Source organism: Serinus canaria, chromosome 7 (genome assembly GCF_022539315.1).
Source record: "Serinus canaria isolate serCan28SL12 chromosome 7, serCan2020, whole genome shotgun sequence".
Classification (NCBI taxonomy): Eukaryota; Metazoa; Chordata; class Aves; order Passeriformes; family Fringillidae; genus Serinus; species Serinus canaria.
Window position 1 is genome coordinate 11906978 of NC_066321.1, and position 14315 is coordinate 11921292.

General features: G+C 49.2%; 2 protein-coding genes across 3 annotated transcripts; both read right to left on the minus strand.

Annotated features, from left to right (window-relative positions):
• Positions 1–389: 389 nt before the first annotated feature.
• INHBB (inhibin subunit beta B) lies at positions 390–6192 on the minus strand. Its single transcript, XM_030241718.2, has 2 exons — positions 5790–6192; positions 390–3132 (listed from the first exon to the last, which is right to left on the minus strand). The coding sequence occupies exons 1-2, from the start codon at positions 6190–6192 to the stop codon at positions 2357–2359; spliced, it is 1179 nt and encodes a 392-aa protein (XP_030097578.2). The 3' UTR covers positions 390–2356.
• A 1192-nt stretch (positions 6193–7384) lies between these two features.
• LOC115485597 (uncharacterized) lies at positions 7385–8484 on the minus strand. Of its 2 annotated transcripts, none has more exons than XM_030241762.2 (2): positions 8027–8484; positions 7385–7602 (listed from the first exon to the last, which is right to left on the minus strand). In XM_030241762.2, exons 1-2 carry the CDS (start codon positions 8343–8345, stop codon positions 7589–7591), a joined length of 333 nt encoding a protein of 110 aa, XP_030097622.2. In that variant the 5' UTR covers positions 8346–8484; the 3' UTR covers positions 7385–7588. The 2 variants fall into 2 exon arrangements, with proteins under 2 accessions (XP_030097622.2, XP_050832572.1); XM_050976615.1 differs by having other exon boundaries at positions 7853–8484.
• Between the last annotated feature and the right edge of the window lie 5831 nt (positions 8485–14315).

Here is a 14315-nt window from a genome sequence, read left to right on the forward strand (position 1 = left end):
TTTTTTTTTTTTTTTTTTTTTTTTTTTTTTTTTTTTTTTACTTCTTCTAAGCAGTCAGGGAGTGACCCAGAGAAGAAGTTACATTCTTACACAGCAGGTGAACCAGGAACTTGCTGTAAATGACCTGCAGGTATGCGGAACAGCGCCGTTCCTGCGCCCAGAGCCCCTGCACTGCTGCAGAGAGAAAGAAGCAGATGCTTACATGTATAGACAGCAATAAAACTGGAGTGTAACATTTTTAGGATCGCAGCTGAGCTCTCAGACAAGGCTTTCTGCAATGACTAATGCGACTACGGTCTAATGCGACAGTTCACCGTCTGCAGCCTATTCAGTCCCGAAAGTAAGCAAGTTCCTCCAGATGTTACAGACTGAAAAAAAAAAAAAGCACATCCAGTTTTCAATCTTTTTTATTTATTTAAACTGTACACAAATGTAAAATACTTCAACAGCAAATCTAAGTGAAAATTGTTTGGTTTAAATTATTATGGAACAGAACCTAAAAGGAACTTTATTAAATAAACATAAAAATTGGATTTAAAGGATGCACATATTGTAATGTATTCTACAATAGTCACTTTTTTTCACTCTACATTCCATGTGCGTATGGTATAGAAAAGACACTGAATAGAACAAACAGAATCCATTTTGTACCCTGAAACAATTGGTAGGCCTCGTGAGGGATTGCTCAGTATGACTACATGATATATGATGGCTTTGCCATCTCATAAAAATTATAACTAATATGTTGGCCTCTTTGGTTCCAAAATTTCTGTATAATACATTTAACTGTATTCATTTTTTGCTGCTATAAAAATAACATTTTTTTTCAAATGGCAGTTTTTGACTAATCATGCAACTAAATCAGTGCAAACATTAAAAGCAATCATTCGCTTTAAAAAAGAAGCAAAAGATTTAATTTCAAGTATAAAAAAATATAAAAAAGTCATATCATAAGTCCAGTTTTGTCTAGTATGGGTCAACACTTTAAATTGCATAGCTCATGCGGCACCTGTTTACCTAGATAGTGAGCAAAGATAAGTGCACTATCAAGTACCACTTTTCAAGGCATTGAAATTTGCAAGTGCTATTATACGTGCATTCAAGCAGTTTGCAAGTGCTATGCTGTATCATTATTTTCTGATCTTTATGGCCATCCTTGACACCTCCTGGTAAGGAAATTGAAAGCACTCTCCTCTCTCCTCCTTTCCAAGACTTGTAAAAATGTTCCTCGCCTGTTATTAAATGCACTGCATTTCCCAGAACGTCTCCACTCTGTCGCTGTCACTCCTCTTTAGGGTTCATTGGTTTAGCCGTGGTGGCCATTGCTTGTTTGCTCGTCCCCCACGTGACGTAGCCTTGCCGAGTCCCCCACTGAAGAACACAAATTGCAACTTTTGACTTTTTGTTCTTTGCACAGTGAGAGATGCCAACAGTCAACACAGTCCAGATATGGTATCGATTCCCTTTTCCAAGACACGGCGGGTGTAGCCAACCATGGGTTGCTAGTGGACAGTAAAAGCATCAGATCACGCCAGCCCAGCTTGTGACTCTGCAACAGCCAGGTGTTAGAAATACAGCAGTTTCTCACATGTCTGTCCCCTTTCCCCTCTCTCTCTCTCTCTCCCCCTGATGGAACCACAGAGTTCCTTGCTGGAAGTGCTGTAGCAAGAAGTGGGTATCTGTGATGTTTATGTTTAGATAAATTTAAATTAAGAGGAAGTGATTGCCTCCCAAGGCAGGTGTCCTGCAGCTTCCTGTTAGACCTAAGAGGTGACAGTCGACTTTTTTTTTTCCTTTTTTGTTTTTTTTAATTTTCTAAGTTTGGTCATTTTGACACCTGCGTGCAAGAATATGTTGTGTTCTCACAGTCTGTGCTTTTGCCTGAGCAAAGGGAGCTCCTTTCAGTCTGGCTTTGCCGGCAGGCGGGGAAACAGCTGCTCAGCCGTTCACTCGTACTGGCAGGCATTTAGGTCCATCGTCACTGGTCACCGACTTTCTGTGCTCATGTCCCTTTTCTGAGCTGCCTCGTGTGTGTGTGTCTGTGTGTCTGAGCGTGTGTTTGTGTGCGTGCCCACATTTCGTGTGTGTGTGTGTATGTGTCTTTAAGATATTTCATAGCATTAACTTATAAGTGATAGAATATATAAGTGTCCATGATCCACAAACTGCCACTGTCCTGACACCAAAGTGAAATGATTATTTTTTTCTTTTTTTTTTTTTTTGTCAAACTTTTCCACAGTGACTTTCCAACACTGATGCCTGGATACACAGTGAAACTTCCTCCAACACCATCTTGTACGGGAATGTTTCTCTCTCTCTCTCCCTCTCTCTCTCCCCCCCCAAAACACACCTTAAATCAAGCACAACCACATTCTTCCACAATCATATTGGGAACGTCCCTTTTCACAATGTTGTATTCATCATCAAAGTACAGCATTGACATTGTGCTAAGTTTGGTTGGAATGCAACAGGAGTTCACGGTGCCCGGGTTCAGCCCCCGCATTCGGTACTGATTCACGACAGCGGTGTGAAAGGAGGAAGCCGACCCCGGGACACCGGCCAAGTAGGCCGGGCAGCTCCCTTCACAGTAATTCCCATAGTAACCTGATGGTGCTATGATCCAGTCATTCCACCCAATAAGTCTAAAGTCAATGTAAAACTGTTGCCTGCAACATAGATTGGTCCTGCCATCGCACTCCAGGCCTCTTTTCCGGATCCTGTGTTTGTTATCAGCGAGGCGGGCTTGCACCACTAAAAAAGGCCGGTGGGATTCCTCCCCGGGGTCCACATAAATTGGCAGCACTGAATACTCTTCACAGCCCTCACATTGAACATCCAAGTTCAGTCTCCTTTCTCCTCTCTCAAACAGAGCCTGGATTGCCTCTGTCATGGGAAAAGTGTGCCAACCACTTCTTTTGAGATCAACTTTCTTTTCAACCACATTCCACTTGTTGCTAGTGTCCGGGTCTTGGAAATAGACTTTGACTCTTACTTTTCGCCTGCTGCCTTTCTCTAAGACATATGGAAGCAGCTTCAAGTAAAGCCACAGGCTGGCTTGCACGACAAACAAGTTCTGGTTCCCTTCATTTGAGATGAAGAAATAGAGGCGGACTCTAGATGAGGCCAGATCGTCTGCAAGATAAGGAGAGATCAGCAAGATTAAGTCAAAAAGGAAATGTTAGCTTGTGTGCCATTCTGGATTCAGAGACAACACTAGAGCACAGCAGATCGAGCGAACAGTGACGGGGCTGTGCCAGTCAGAAGGCATGCACTGCATCAGATATCCCCAATTTGCAATTAGAATTAATTTAAAAGGGGACTTCCCACATCAGCCTTCAAAATCGGGCTGTAGTCGGATGTGTCAGATCCACAGACATCAGAAAGAGTTTTACAGAATATATGTTTTTTCCAGAAAGCAAGATTTAAAGATGCTACAGCAGCCCCTTGAAAAGACCGGCACTAGGACTAGAACTCTGCTATCTCATCAGTTTAAGAATAGTTTTAACTTTCAGCTACCTGCCAATTCTCATGGGGAGAGCTCTTTCAATAACCACTAAAATGCCAATGCCAAACCAGGGATTTTGTTTCGATTTGCACATATTCTCGTTGCGGTTTAAAGGAGAGGATTCACGAGACAGAACGGAAAATATTTCAGTAATGTGCCTGCTTGTCCAACAGATCAAGCTAACCCCTACTTAGTCTGGTAGAATATCAGCTATTATTAATCATTTCAATCTCTGCCTTTTCTCCCCAGAACGATGAGCTCCCATTAGAGGCAAGGCAATGGAGCGGTTGTTCCCGCTGTAACGCCGTTATTGGCTGTTCTCAATACGCCTTTCAGCAACACCAGAATTAAAGGAGAGAAATTGTCACAGAAAACCAAATGTCACCAAATGTCTGACATAACCCCTTATTTGTAAACAGAAGATCCTGCTGCATGAAACATTTCAGAAATACCAGCGGCCTTCCTGCAATTTCGTAATGTAAGTCCTAACTAAATTTGGCGTAGGTGATAAATGTGCCGGCCTTTATGGCGGAGACTGTAATTCTGGTCCCTGAATCAAAGCATCCCAATCGCTATTTAAAATTATTGCTGGAAAGGCATTTTCTCATCTGCCCTTATCAGTTTTGCTTCCGTCTGTACAGAGCTAAATGTAGATTTTTTTCTGCCTTTTCCTTCCCTAAGAATCTTTAGCATTTTTGTCAATCTCTGAATGGGATTTTTTGCGTAGTCGGTGTCTTCATTTGTTACCCTAGATGCCTTTCAAATGTGCCTCCAGAGCCCATTCAGTACCTTGTAATAGTTCAGTGACAAAAATTTTCACTGTGTTTGTCTACGTTTTACATAAAGTCAATTTTGGAAGTGTTACAAAAGACAGCGATTGACTGAATACCAAATGGAAGTACAAGCCCACCCCCGATCTCCCAACGACATCCCATTAAAAACTAATAACCCCCAAAATGTACAGTTAGAAAGCCTTTCTCATGTTAGTAAGTACACAACTTTTTCATAAACTGTGGTGACAGTGACAGAAAAAGAACAGTACGGTGCTGCTGCACCGATCCACATCACTTGTGTTGTGTGAGATTGTGTGCGCTCATAAATTTTGTATGTGAATATAACAAGCATATGTATAATGCAACAGATCCCATAGATACTGTAAATGTATATGCCTTTGGTAAGTGGGAGGGTAGATAAAGAAGATGAGTGGGCAGCATACAGGATAGAAAGAGATTTATTTTGCGGACAAATGATATATAGATGCCACAAGACGATAGAGAGAGGAAAATGAAACGAGCAATAGAGTGATGAAGGAAAGGAGAGATGGGCAGATAGACAGGAGAGAAGTAAATCACAGAGTGATGGTGTTCCAGCCAGATGTGCAAAGTTCATGGGGACAGTGGTTAAACTACTGGAAAGCTGTGCTGAAGGAATTCGGTGACACATAACTGCAATGGCTGGACAGGACTGAGATGGCTGGTACCGTGGGGATGGAGGGCAGTTAGTAAACGGACTGACAGACAGGAGACACACTTGGTAGGACACTGCATGCAATGGACAAACAGACAAGGCCAATACTGCAAATGAAAGCTAAATAAATGGGAAACAAACGGAAAGAGAGGATGGGCAAATGCAAGCCTCAACAGACAGATGCAGGCAGTGAACCAGATGAATGCGCAGGGCAGACAGACAAGGCAAGGGATGCAAGAGATGGAGCGGGACAGGCAGAGGAGGGACAGTGGGACACGCTGGGACAGAGACAAGCCCCGGTGCAGCTGGGAGGACAGCCGGAGGGGAGCCGGGGCACAAAGGCTGCGGAGGGATGGAGGGACAAGAGAGGGGAGGTTGCAAGGCACAACCCGGAGAGAATCCCGGGCACAGGGGCAAAAGCAGGGAGGACGGGAAAGCGCGGGCAGGGCCAGAGCGAGACGGTGCGGGGCAGAGGGGAGAGCGAATGAGGCGGAGGACAAGCGGGTGAGCTGGGTGGCCAGGTGCCTGTACCAGGCAGAAGGACAGGCGGGAGGACAGGCAGGGTGCGCAGGGGGCCGGGCAAGGGCAGCCGGGGAACTGCTACGGGTCAGGCAGGCGGGAAGAAAAGGTGGGCAGGAGGACAGGCAAGGCGAGAGGGAAGACTGACAGAGGTCAAGCAGGGGGACTGACAGGGGTCGAGCGGGGGGAATGACAGACGGGGCGAGGCAGGACAGGCGGGGAGGGCGGCAGGGCAGGGGCCGCGGCGGGTCGGGCAGGGGGCGCGGGCGGCGGGGACCCGCGGCCGGGCGGCGCCCACCTGTCTCGGCGAAGCTGATGATCTCGGAGACCGGGTCGTGGGCCGGGGGCCCGGCGCTCGCCTGCCCGTCCAGGCTGGGGATCTCCACGCGGCCGTCCTCCCGCACCTTGCCGGCGTGCAGCTTGCGCAGCGCCGTGACCATGGCCGCCTTGGGCACGGCGTGCGTGATGTTGGGCCGGTCCCGCATCTGCAGCCGGCTCAGGATGTGCCTCTTCACCGCCTCCAGGAAATCCCCGTCCACCTTGCCCGGCTCCTCGGGCCGCCGGAAGCCGCAGGAGGTGCATGTGTCCTGCGGGGAGCCGCCGGCGGGGGCCGGCGGGGTCGGGGTGGCCGCGGCGCCCAGCAGGAGCAGCCCGCAGGCCAGCAGCGCGGCCAGCACCCCCCGGCGAGCCGCCCCGTCCATGGCGGAGGAGCGGGGGGCCGAGCTGGGGGCCGCCCCGGAGCGCCGCAGGGAGCCCGTCTGCAGGCAGCGCCGCTCCGAGCGCTCCGCGGCGCGGAGGGGGCGGTGGCAGCCAAGCTGGGGGGCCGCAACCGCTCCGCGCAGGGGGGGAGCCGCGGCGGAGGGAGGGGGCGCCCGGGGAAGCGGCGTGTGCCGCCGGGGAGGCGGAGGGGGGAGGCTGCACGCGCAGGCACCGAGGGCGAAGTTGGCGGCGGGGGGGGGAACAGGCTTGGCGTGCACGGAGAGAGCCCGGCTCCACGGGGGAGGGGGACGGCAGCAGGTGAGGGGGTGGCTGCGGAACCCGGGGAGGAGGGAGGGGGAGCGGGGACCGAGCCGGAGGTGCGAGGGGATCCGGGGAGCAGGGGAGAGGCGGCGCCGCTCTGCCCCGGTGCCCCGCGTCGCTTCAGAGGGGCATCCCCGGGCGCTGTCTCTCGTGGTCCATCGCTCGCTTCGGCAGGTCCGGGCGGGCCGCGGAGAGGAGCTCTCTAGTCCAGCGTCATTGAGGGGGGTCAGGGAGATAAACGAAGCAGATTTATATACAATCCAATTTATAGCCTGGAGGGGGGGGGGGGAGAGAAATGCCACTTGTACCCCCCCGCCCACTCCGCCCCCGCAAGACAATCCGTGGGTGAAGGTCTCTGAGCAGGTTCGCTCCGCGCCGCTCGGTTGTCCCCCTTCAGCGCCCGCTGCTTCTCAACGTGCCATCAAAGTTGACCCGGAGCATAGCTGGGGAGGTAGCCGGGGGCGGCGGGCAGAGGGTGCGCGGCTGGCAGCTCCACTGTTGCGAGTCTTCTCCCCCCACCGTCCCACTTATTATTAGCGAGATGCTTTTATTTTCAAAGCAGCGCGGAGGGTCCGGAGTCCGGCGCGGATGCGGTGGCGGCGCCCAGGGACCCCCACCGCGGGCAGGGCACCGCACGCTGCGCGACGCGGAGCGGAGAAGCGGCGCGATCCCGGCGATCCCAGGAGAAGCTGCACGGATCCACTCGGTCAGACCAGCTCTTCGGCTCGCTCCCTCGCTTGCTCTTTTAAACAATATCTCCCTTGTTGGTGGTTTGGGTTTTATTATTATTATTGTTATTATTATTTTAAGTGTGATTTTTGTTGTTGTTGTTGCTGCTGCTGCTGCTCCAGTTAATCTGTCTCCCTCTGCGTCTTTTTGATCTTTCGCTCGCCTTGTGCTGGCTTGAACGCTGTGTTTTGTTTTGTTTGGGGTTTTTTGTTTTGTTTGGCTTTTTGGTTTTTGTTTTTGTTTTTTCTTTTTTCTTTTTTTACGCGTCTGATGTTCCCTCTCGGATCCGCAGTGAAAGGTCTCGGGGAAGCTGCTTGCTCCTCGCTTATCTTCTCTGATCTCCTCCTGCTAATTTTTCTCCCCTGCAAAATCACGACATTGTGGCACTTTCTACTGAAACTTTTATACAGGAGTTAAAACCACGTGGGAACTCCAACCTATAACAGAGACGCCATGGGTTCCTCACTATTTAGGAGATTAAGTTAAGTCTTTTGCCCCCTGGGCTATTACAGTAACTTCCTGATGTGGAAATATTAACTATGCTGTTTCTTTAACTCCCCCCATCCCCTCCCTCCCTCCCTCCCGGTTCCTGCAAACACACCCACCACACACCGGCTTGCGTCCCTGTCCCGTCGTCCGGCAGGACGGACGGACGGACGGACCCCGAGCGGCTGCAGCTCCGGGCCCCCTCCCGCCCCGGCCGGGAGATGGATGCCCCCTTCTTCCCCTCCCCCGGTGCTCCTTGCCTTTTAAGCACTTGAAAGAAGAAGTCATTAGAAAGTTTACCGTCGGTTGGCTTTGCGACGGGGCGGGTTTCTGTTTGTTTGTTTGAATGGGCCGGGTAGCCGGGGCGGGTGCCGGGGACTGTGTGTGTTTTCCGTGGGGCAGGAGGGACGCGGAGCCTGTCGGAGTCAGCAGGGGGAGGGGGACCGGGGCGGCGGCCGAGGGGAGCCGGGAGGGGAAATAACGGGACCGCTGCACTCCCGCAACCGTGGCGGGGAGCCGGCAGCAGCGCCGGCCCTGCCCGCGCCCGGGGACTGGGTTTTCCTGCGCGCCTTCGCGAGGCAGCGCTTTGGGGATGGGGGGAGCGGGATGGCCGAGGCATCCCGAGGCAGACGGGATGGCCGTGTCACCCCTCACAGCAGCGGCCAGGAGAGATTCCCACCCGGCTCCCGCCAGAAACCCTGCCCGGCGACCACCGGCCAGGGACAGGGGCCGAGGGGGCGGGGGGAGACGCCCGGCGCACATCGGCGGCCGCAGTGGCACCGAGGCGTCGCCGTCGAGGCGTCACCGCGGTCGCTCCGCGCCGGGTCGGGCCCCCGCGGGGTCGCGCTCACCTGCGCGGGGCCCGCGCGCGCCGCCGCCGCCACAGGGCAAGCCTGGGCCGAGGGCGCCCCCTCTGGGCCGCGAGGGGAAGCGACGGCGGGGGCCGGGCGGGGTCACCGGGACAGCGGCCCCGGGACGGGCGGGACGGGGACAGCGGCACCGGGACAGCCGGCACCGCGGGACGACCCTGGACGCACGGGAGGACACGGCCGTGACAGGCGCTGGGGAGATTTCCGCGGGCCCGGCTGGGGTCCCCGGTCCCAGAGAGGCGAGGGGCTGGGGCTGGGGAGCGGGCGGTGCGCACTGGAGCCGGAGCTCTGCGCTGGGCGAAGGAGCACCTTGGGCTGAGCCTCCTGCCCGGGCAGCGGGGCAGCCGGCCTTTCTAATCGCATCTACTTTTTTTTCTTTTTTCTTTTTTTTTTTTTTTTTTTAATAACAAATTAAAATCTACCTTCAAGGAATGAAGACAGCTCTCAAGACCTTCATCTTTTTCACCGAGGCAGATGGTGCTTTTGAAGGGCAGATGCAGGACACACAAATTTCAAGCATGACAGCAAAGAAGTCCCTTCTGCTCGTTTCATTTTGTAGAAGAAGAAAGTAATAAAACTTCTCATCGATCCCTGGACTGTACTCGAGTGAGAGCTGTTAGCTGTCACTAATACAAGCAACTCAGGAGTGTGAAGAGGGTCAAGTGGAGGATCAGCTCATTACTGTGATTTAAGAATGGAGGGGACGAATGCTATTCTCATCACAAATGTTTTCTTTCTTGTTCTGTACTGCAAAAGGAAAGATATTCAATGCCGCGCTTCAAATCACATTGCAGTCCCAATCTAATTGTTCATGTTGGGTTTAATATAAACAAAGTCTAATTGCATATACAGCTTTGTAAATCCTCAGCATCACTGGAGCTACCCTGATGAGAGACCAGAATTAGGTACAGTATTTCCTCCCTGCCAGTAACAGGTTTTGAATGGAAAGCCTGGAATGTAAAAAAAGAAATAATGCTAAAAATCCAATCACTCTGACATCCTCTGAGCTAATAAGAGCACGTGAATGCAACAAGCTTAGTACTTCACAGTAATTAATTTGACAGCAAAGAGCTAACAAGAAAACAACAGGCAGAGCAGTGATGACTGGTTCATAGAGGTCACTGTCAAACAAGAAATAGGTGCAAACACAGTCCATCTCCCTTTGGAAAAAACTATTTCATTGCCCTAGTGAAAATGAAATGCCAAAGAGGAAAAATATAATGGGTTTGATGGGGATAACAAATCTGGCAAGGTGTTTCTAGCAGTAAGATAAGGTAGAGGTTTTCTTTTTTACATATAGGGATTTTTAAGCATCCGTGTTACTCGCTGTAGTGGCATGTTTTTTTGGTTTTTGCTCCCCCCTCCCCCACCCCCACCCCTCTTTCTCAGCCAAAGCCATTTTGCATATTCAAATATTGGGAAGACTTATCTTCTCTCACAATTACTAACAAACTAATACTCTAATAACCTCTATTGTTATTTAAAGTGTGTCCAATACAGCATTCTGGAGGCAGTTCTCACACAATGGACTTTCTCTGGCTTCCTCCTCAAGAAGAACTTAAACCTCAGATGCTTTCAGGCAGAAGAGCCTTTGGGGAGAGCAAACTGGGGTAACAGAAAGAAATATGCCATCTGATTTCTAATCTTGCTCAGGGAGCATGGCCTATTGATTGAGCCATAAAGCTCTGTTAATTTTAAGATTTCTTCAGCTTTCAGTTCTTTCCCTTGGGCATAAACTTGTTGCTCACACATAGTGGCTGAACTATCAGGGAGAGGGTAGCTTCACATTCCCCGACTCTGCTCTCTTCCCCTCCTCCCCTCCATTCTATTTGTTCTGAGCTCATCTGTGTGAGGATACATTTTCACACACACCTTCTCAAACCGGCTGCTATTCATCTGATTCAGGGTCATGCTTTTCCATACATTAAATGCAGGGGAAAACTGGGAAGGAAATGGCTGGGATTTGTGCTTGATGGGCAAGCACACGATTAGCCAGGGAGCCCTGCTTTGAGAAAGTACAGCATCAGAGGGTATTTTCTGTAGAATCATTGAGTCTCATGACTGGACTCTGATGCCTATAAAAAGCTACTAGTAAAATGAAAACAGTATAAACTGAGATCCTCAGGCAGTGTAAGTCGGCATGTTCCCGAGACATCCGACAGCTACAGAATCACATAACAGGTCAGCTTGGAAGGGACTACCCCTGGGGTCATCTGATCCAACCTCCCTGCCCAAACAGGGTCTTCCTAGATACAACTCTTTCTTCCTTTAAAACCTAGATATTTGCTTATACACATTTTTCTCAGGGGTAAGGATGCAGAAGTCACTCTTGGAGAGGCCAGTCAGTGCAGCCCTGAGCTAGAAACTGCACAGGAGGTGATGGCACAAGGAAGCTCCCTCAGTGCACTCATGTTTCCACCATGCCCTCAGTGGGACCATGAGCAATTTACATTAATGAAGGATCTAGCCCTTCACCTTTAGCTAAAGCACCTTTTATGCACTTAAACCATTAATAATATCTATTAGGTAACCTTACTAATCCCTTTGAGGTAGGATTTTCTCTACTTTACTGATGGCTGAACTGAATAAAAGCTTCACATACGAGAGGCCTGGTTTGCACTAGAAATGCTTCTCCTTTGATAACCAGCAAATACAAGTTTTACTAGCACAAGCATCTTTTTCTGCAAGCGTTTCCCAAATAAAATAGGCTATACTGGCAAAAGCACTTTTTTTTGCTCATATAGCTGCATCTATATGGGGGATTTTTGCACGTAGTGAAACGCAATCTGTTTTAAATGGCACTTCAGAAGAGCATTGCTATCCCACAGAAGTTTCAAGGCTAGACCTTGAAGTATATACTTCTGCCTCATATCTGAAAGAGCTTTTTACAAAGTGGCCATTGTCATCTTGCAGGAAATACAGAGAAACTGAGACACACGGATACAGGATAGGCTGGGAGTGCTCTGCTCTATCTGGAATTTGTGTTCATTACATTCTTTAGCTTCAGATGAAATTATGTATCCGTAATCAGACTCATTCCTCACTATGCAAAATTACTTCTTGAACAACTGTGACAAAGACGGTGGATGTTTCAAAAGCAGCATAATTCTGTATGAAAGAAAAGTCCTATTAAAAATCAGGTAGGTAAATGCCATTCTGAATGACCTAGACATTTTCTGAACCATCAAAGGTAGACCTAACTCATTCAAAAATAAAAACACTAGGAGATTATTCTGGCTTCTTCGCTCCTGCCTATGCTTCTTTAATTGAAAACTGTTTGTTAGCAGAGATATGTTCTCTAAAAGAAACGGTCCTACTCTGAACAGCACTTGGAAGAAGAAGGGTTTAGCAGACAGAAACAAAAGACCTGACCAAACTGGAACTCTTCGTCTAAAGCAGGTACAAGAAGAATCTGAGTCACAGAGAAATACAGTAGAGCCCTCAACAGGTTTTGGAGAGCACCCACTGAATGCCAGCCTTCAGCACAAGTGTCAGGCAGGATGGGGGACATGGGGAAGACAGCAGGACAGGGTGGCAGGGATATACTCACAGCCTCAGCCTCCTGCTCCCAGTGCACCTGCTTCAGCGTGGCTGCAGTCCCGCTCCCCTCACCTCAGCAACCTGGCTATGCTTCATGGGCAATGTGTTGGCTGGCTGATCCTCTTCAGTGACCCCTCCATGCTCTGGGAAGGTTTTCAGCCGAGCCCCAGGTTCACTGTGGGGAGTGAGCATGGCTGAATGTCGTGCCCATGGTGCAGTGCAGTCAGGTCCCTGCCTCGGGCAGGTCTCTGCACACAGCAGTGTCCCTTTGCCAAAAGGGCTGACTTCAGGGATCTGCTCCAGTCTCCAGACCAAAGGGACCAAATGCCATCGGGTGGATATCCCGTGTGATAGTCAAGAGCAACCCTCTGCTTGTTGATGGCCCAGAGTGCTCTTGTTTTCCTCGCACAGTCTGTCCTCTGCAGTCCAAAGCCGTAGCCTTATAACCAGGCAGTGACTTCCTCTGAAGTTGCTTGTATTGACCTAAATAGGTTGGGCGGGTGAGGACACACAGAGAACATGAAAAAGCTGTGCTGGTTGCCCAACAAAGAAGTGTCTGCTTTGTGGTGAGCACTTTTAACATATAAGCACTTTTAACATACTGGAAAGAACATGATTTTCATGTTTGTTTAAGTTCACACCAAAAGGCTTGCAAAGTAGCAAAGTGGGTAAAAATAAAATCTGCATTTAAGTGGTAAACAAAATAGTTAAAACCTGACTTTTTGTAATTTGAGCGCTACTTATTGAGGCAGCGCATTTAGAAGTCCACGGGTGCTTTTCTTTTGTCATCCACCCATGACTGATGTATCTGACAGATCCAGAAAATGAACTTTAACATGGAGCAAAGTTAAAATCAGCTGTCCTGAGAAAAGCAGTGGTTACAGGGAGTGGTGACAAGATGGAGATGTTTCCCTCAAATTTTAAATGAAGCTCAGAAGCAAAAAATAGCTGGTAGCTTTGCAGTGCCCTAAGAGAAATGGAGTACCTCAGTCATTTCACAGTGGACAATCAGTAGTACTCCATGAGTACCTAAACAAAGTTTTACTTTTTTTTTTTTCCCCCACAATCAAGTAGCTAGTAGAGCAAGTGTCTACACCTACTTCCTGTGGACAGGCTGCAGCCAGAAGTCCTGGGCTTAGGCCTGACCCTCTCTCTCTTTACCCCATTTTCACTAGCTGTAAGTTAGGATGACAGCGTTCAGTCTTCCGTAAGTTGCTTTGAAATGAAGAAAAGAGGCATACAAGAATTTGTCTTTTCCACAGAGCTTGACACAAACAGCATGGCCTTTGTGCTGTATGTCAAAAGTAATTTTCAATCTGTTCATAGTTAAATTGCACAGTTTTGTTTCCATGAATCTTATTATATTAAATGAAAACTGTTGTGCTGTTCGGCTGTTTGCAAAAGAATGTCAGAGTGAGATTTGAAAGATGACTGTGATATGGTTTACTCTCTGCTAGGGCCAGGATCAAGGCACTCCTTTAAGAGCACCAAAGTGCCCCAGTTCAAGCAAGGAGGCTCTTCCACTGGGGCAGAGCACTAGCACTGTCACAGTTAGTGGAGCTCTACAGATTCAGCCCAGCTGAGAGCTGCCCCACACGACTCACACTCACCTGCCCGGTGCTATTTAGCCTCTGCAGGCCTCTAGCTAGAATGTTCAGACTGCCTCACCCACCACGTTCGCTGCATGAACACTGGCTCCAAGCAAGGTCCTCTGCTACCACACTAAATCACAGGAGAAGGTTATTAACAAAAATTTCTGAATCACCTCCTGTCCTGCTTAGCATCTATCGGTCATAAGTCAGTGCCTGAGTATGCTGCAGGATTAAAACAAAATGGGTTGCAAACACTGTACGGCTTGGGTGCTAACCTCTGCCATTTCTTCCAAAACATGTGAAAAAGCACTTACACTGTGACAGTTTTTTCACTCTCCAGGCTACAAGCAGGTCTTCTTGTTCTGTTATTTCCCTGCCATGATCTTCCCAGAAGTGGGGGAGCTTATTAACAAAGAATAACCCTCAAACTTCTCCACAGCCCTTTGCCATTTCTGAGTAATAATCTTGCCCCCTCAGTGTTTACAGCTGTGGTTGAGATCCTTACCAAGAACATTATTAAGACTAAATTATAATATGTGGAAATATTACTGTGAAATATACTGATACCATTATACCAGGATAAGAAAA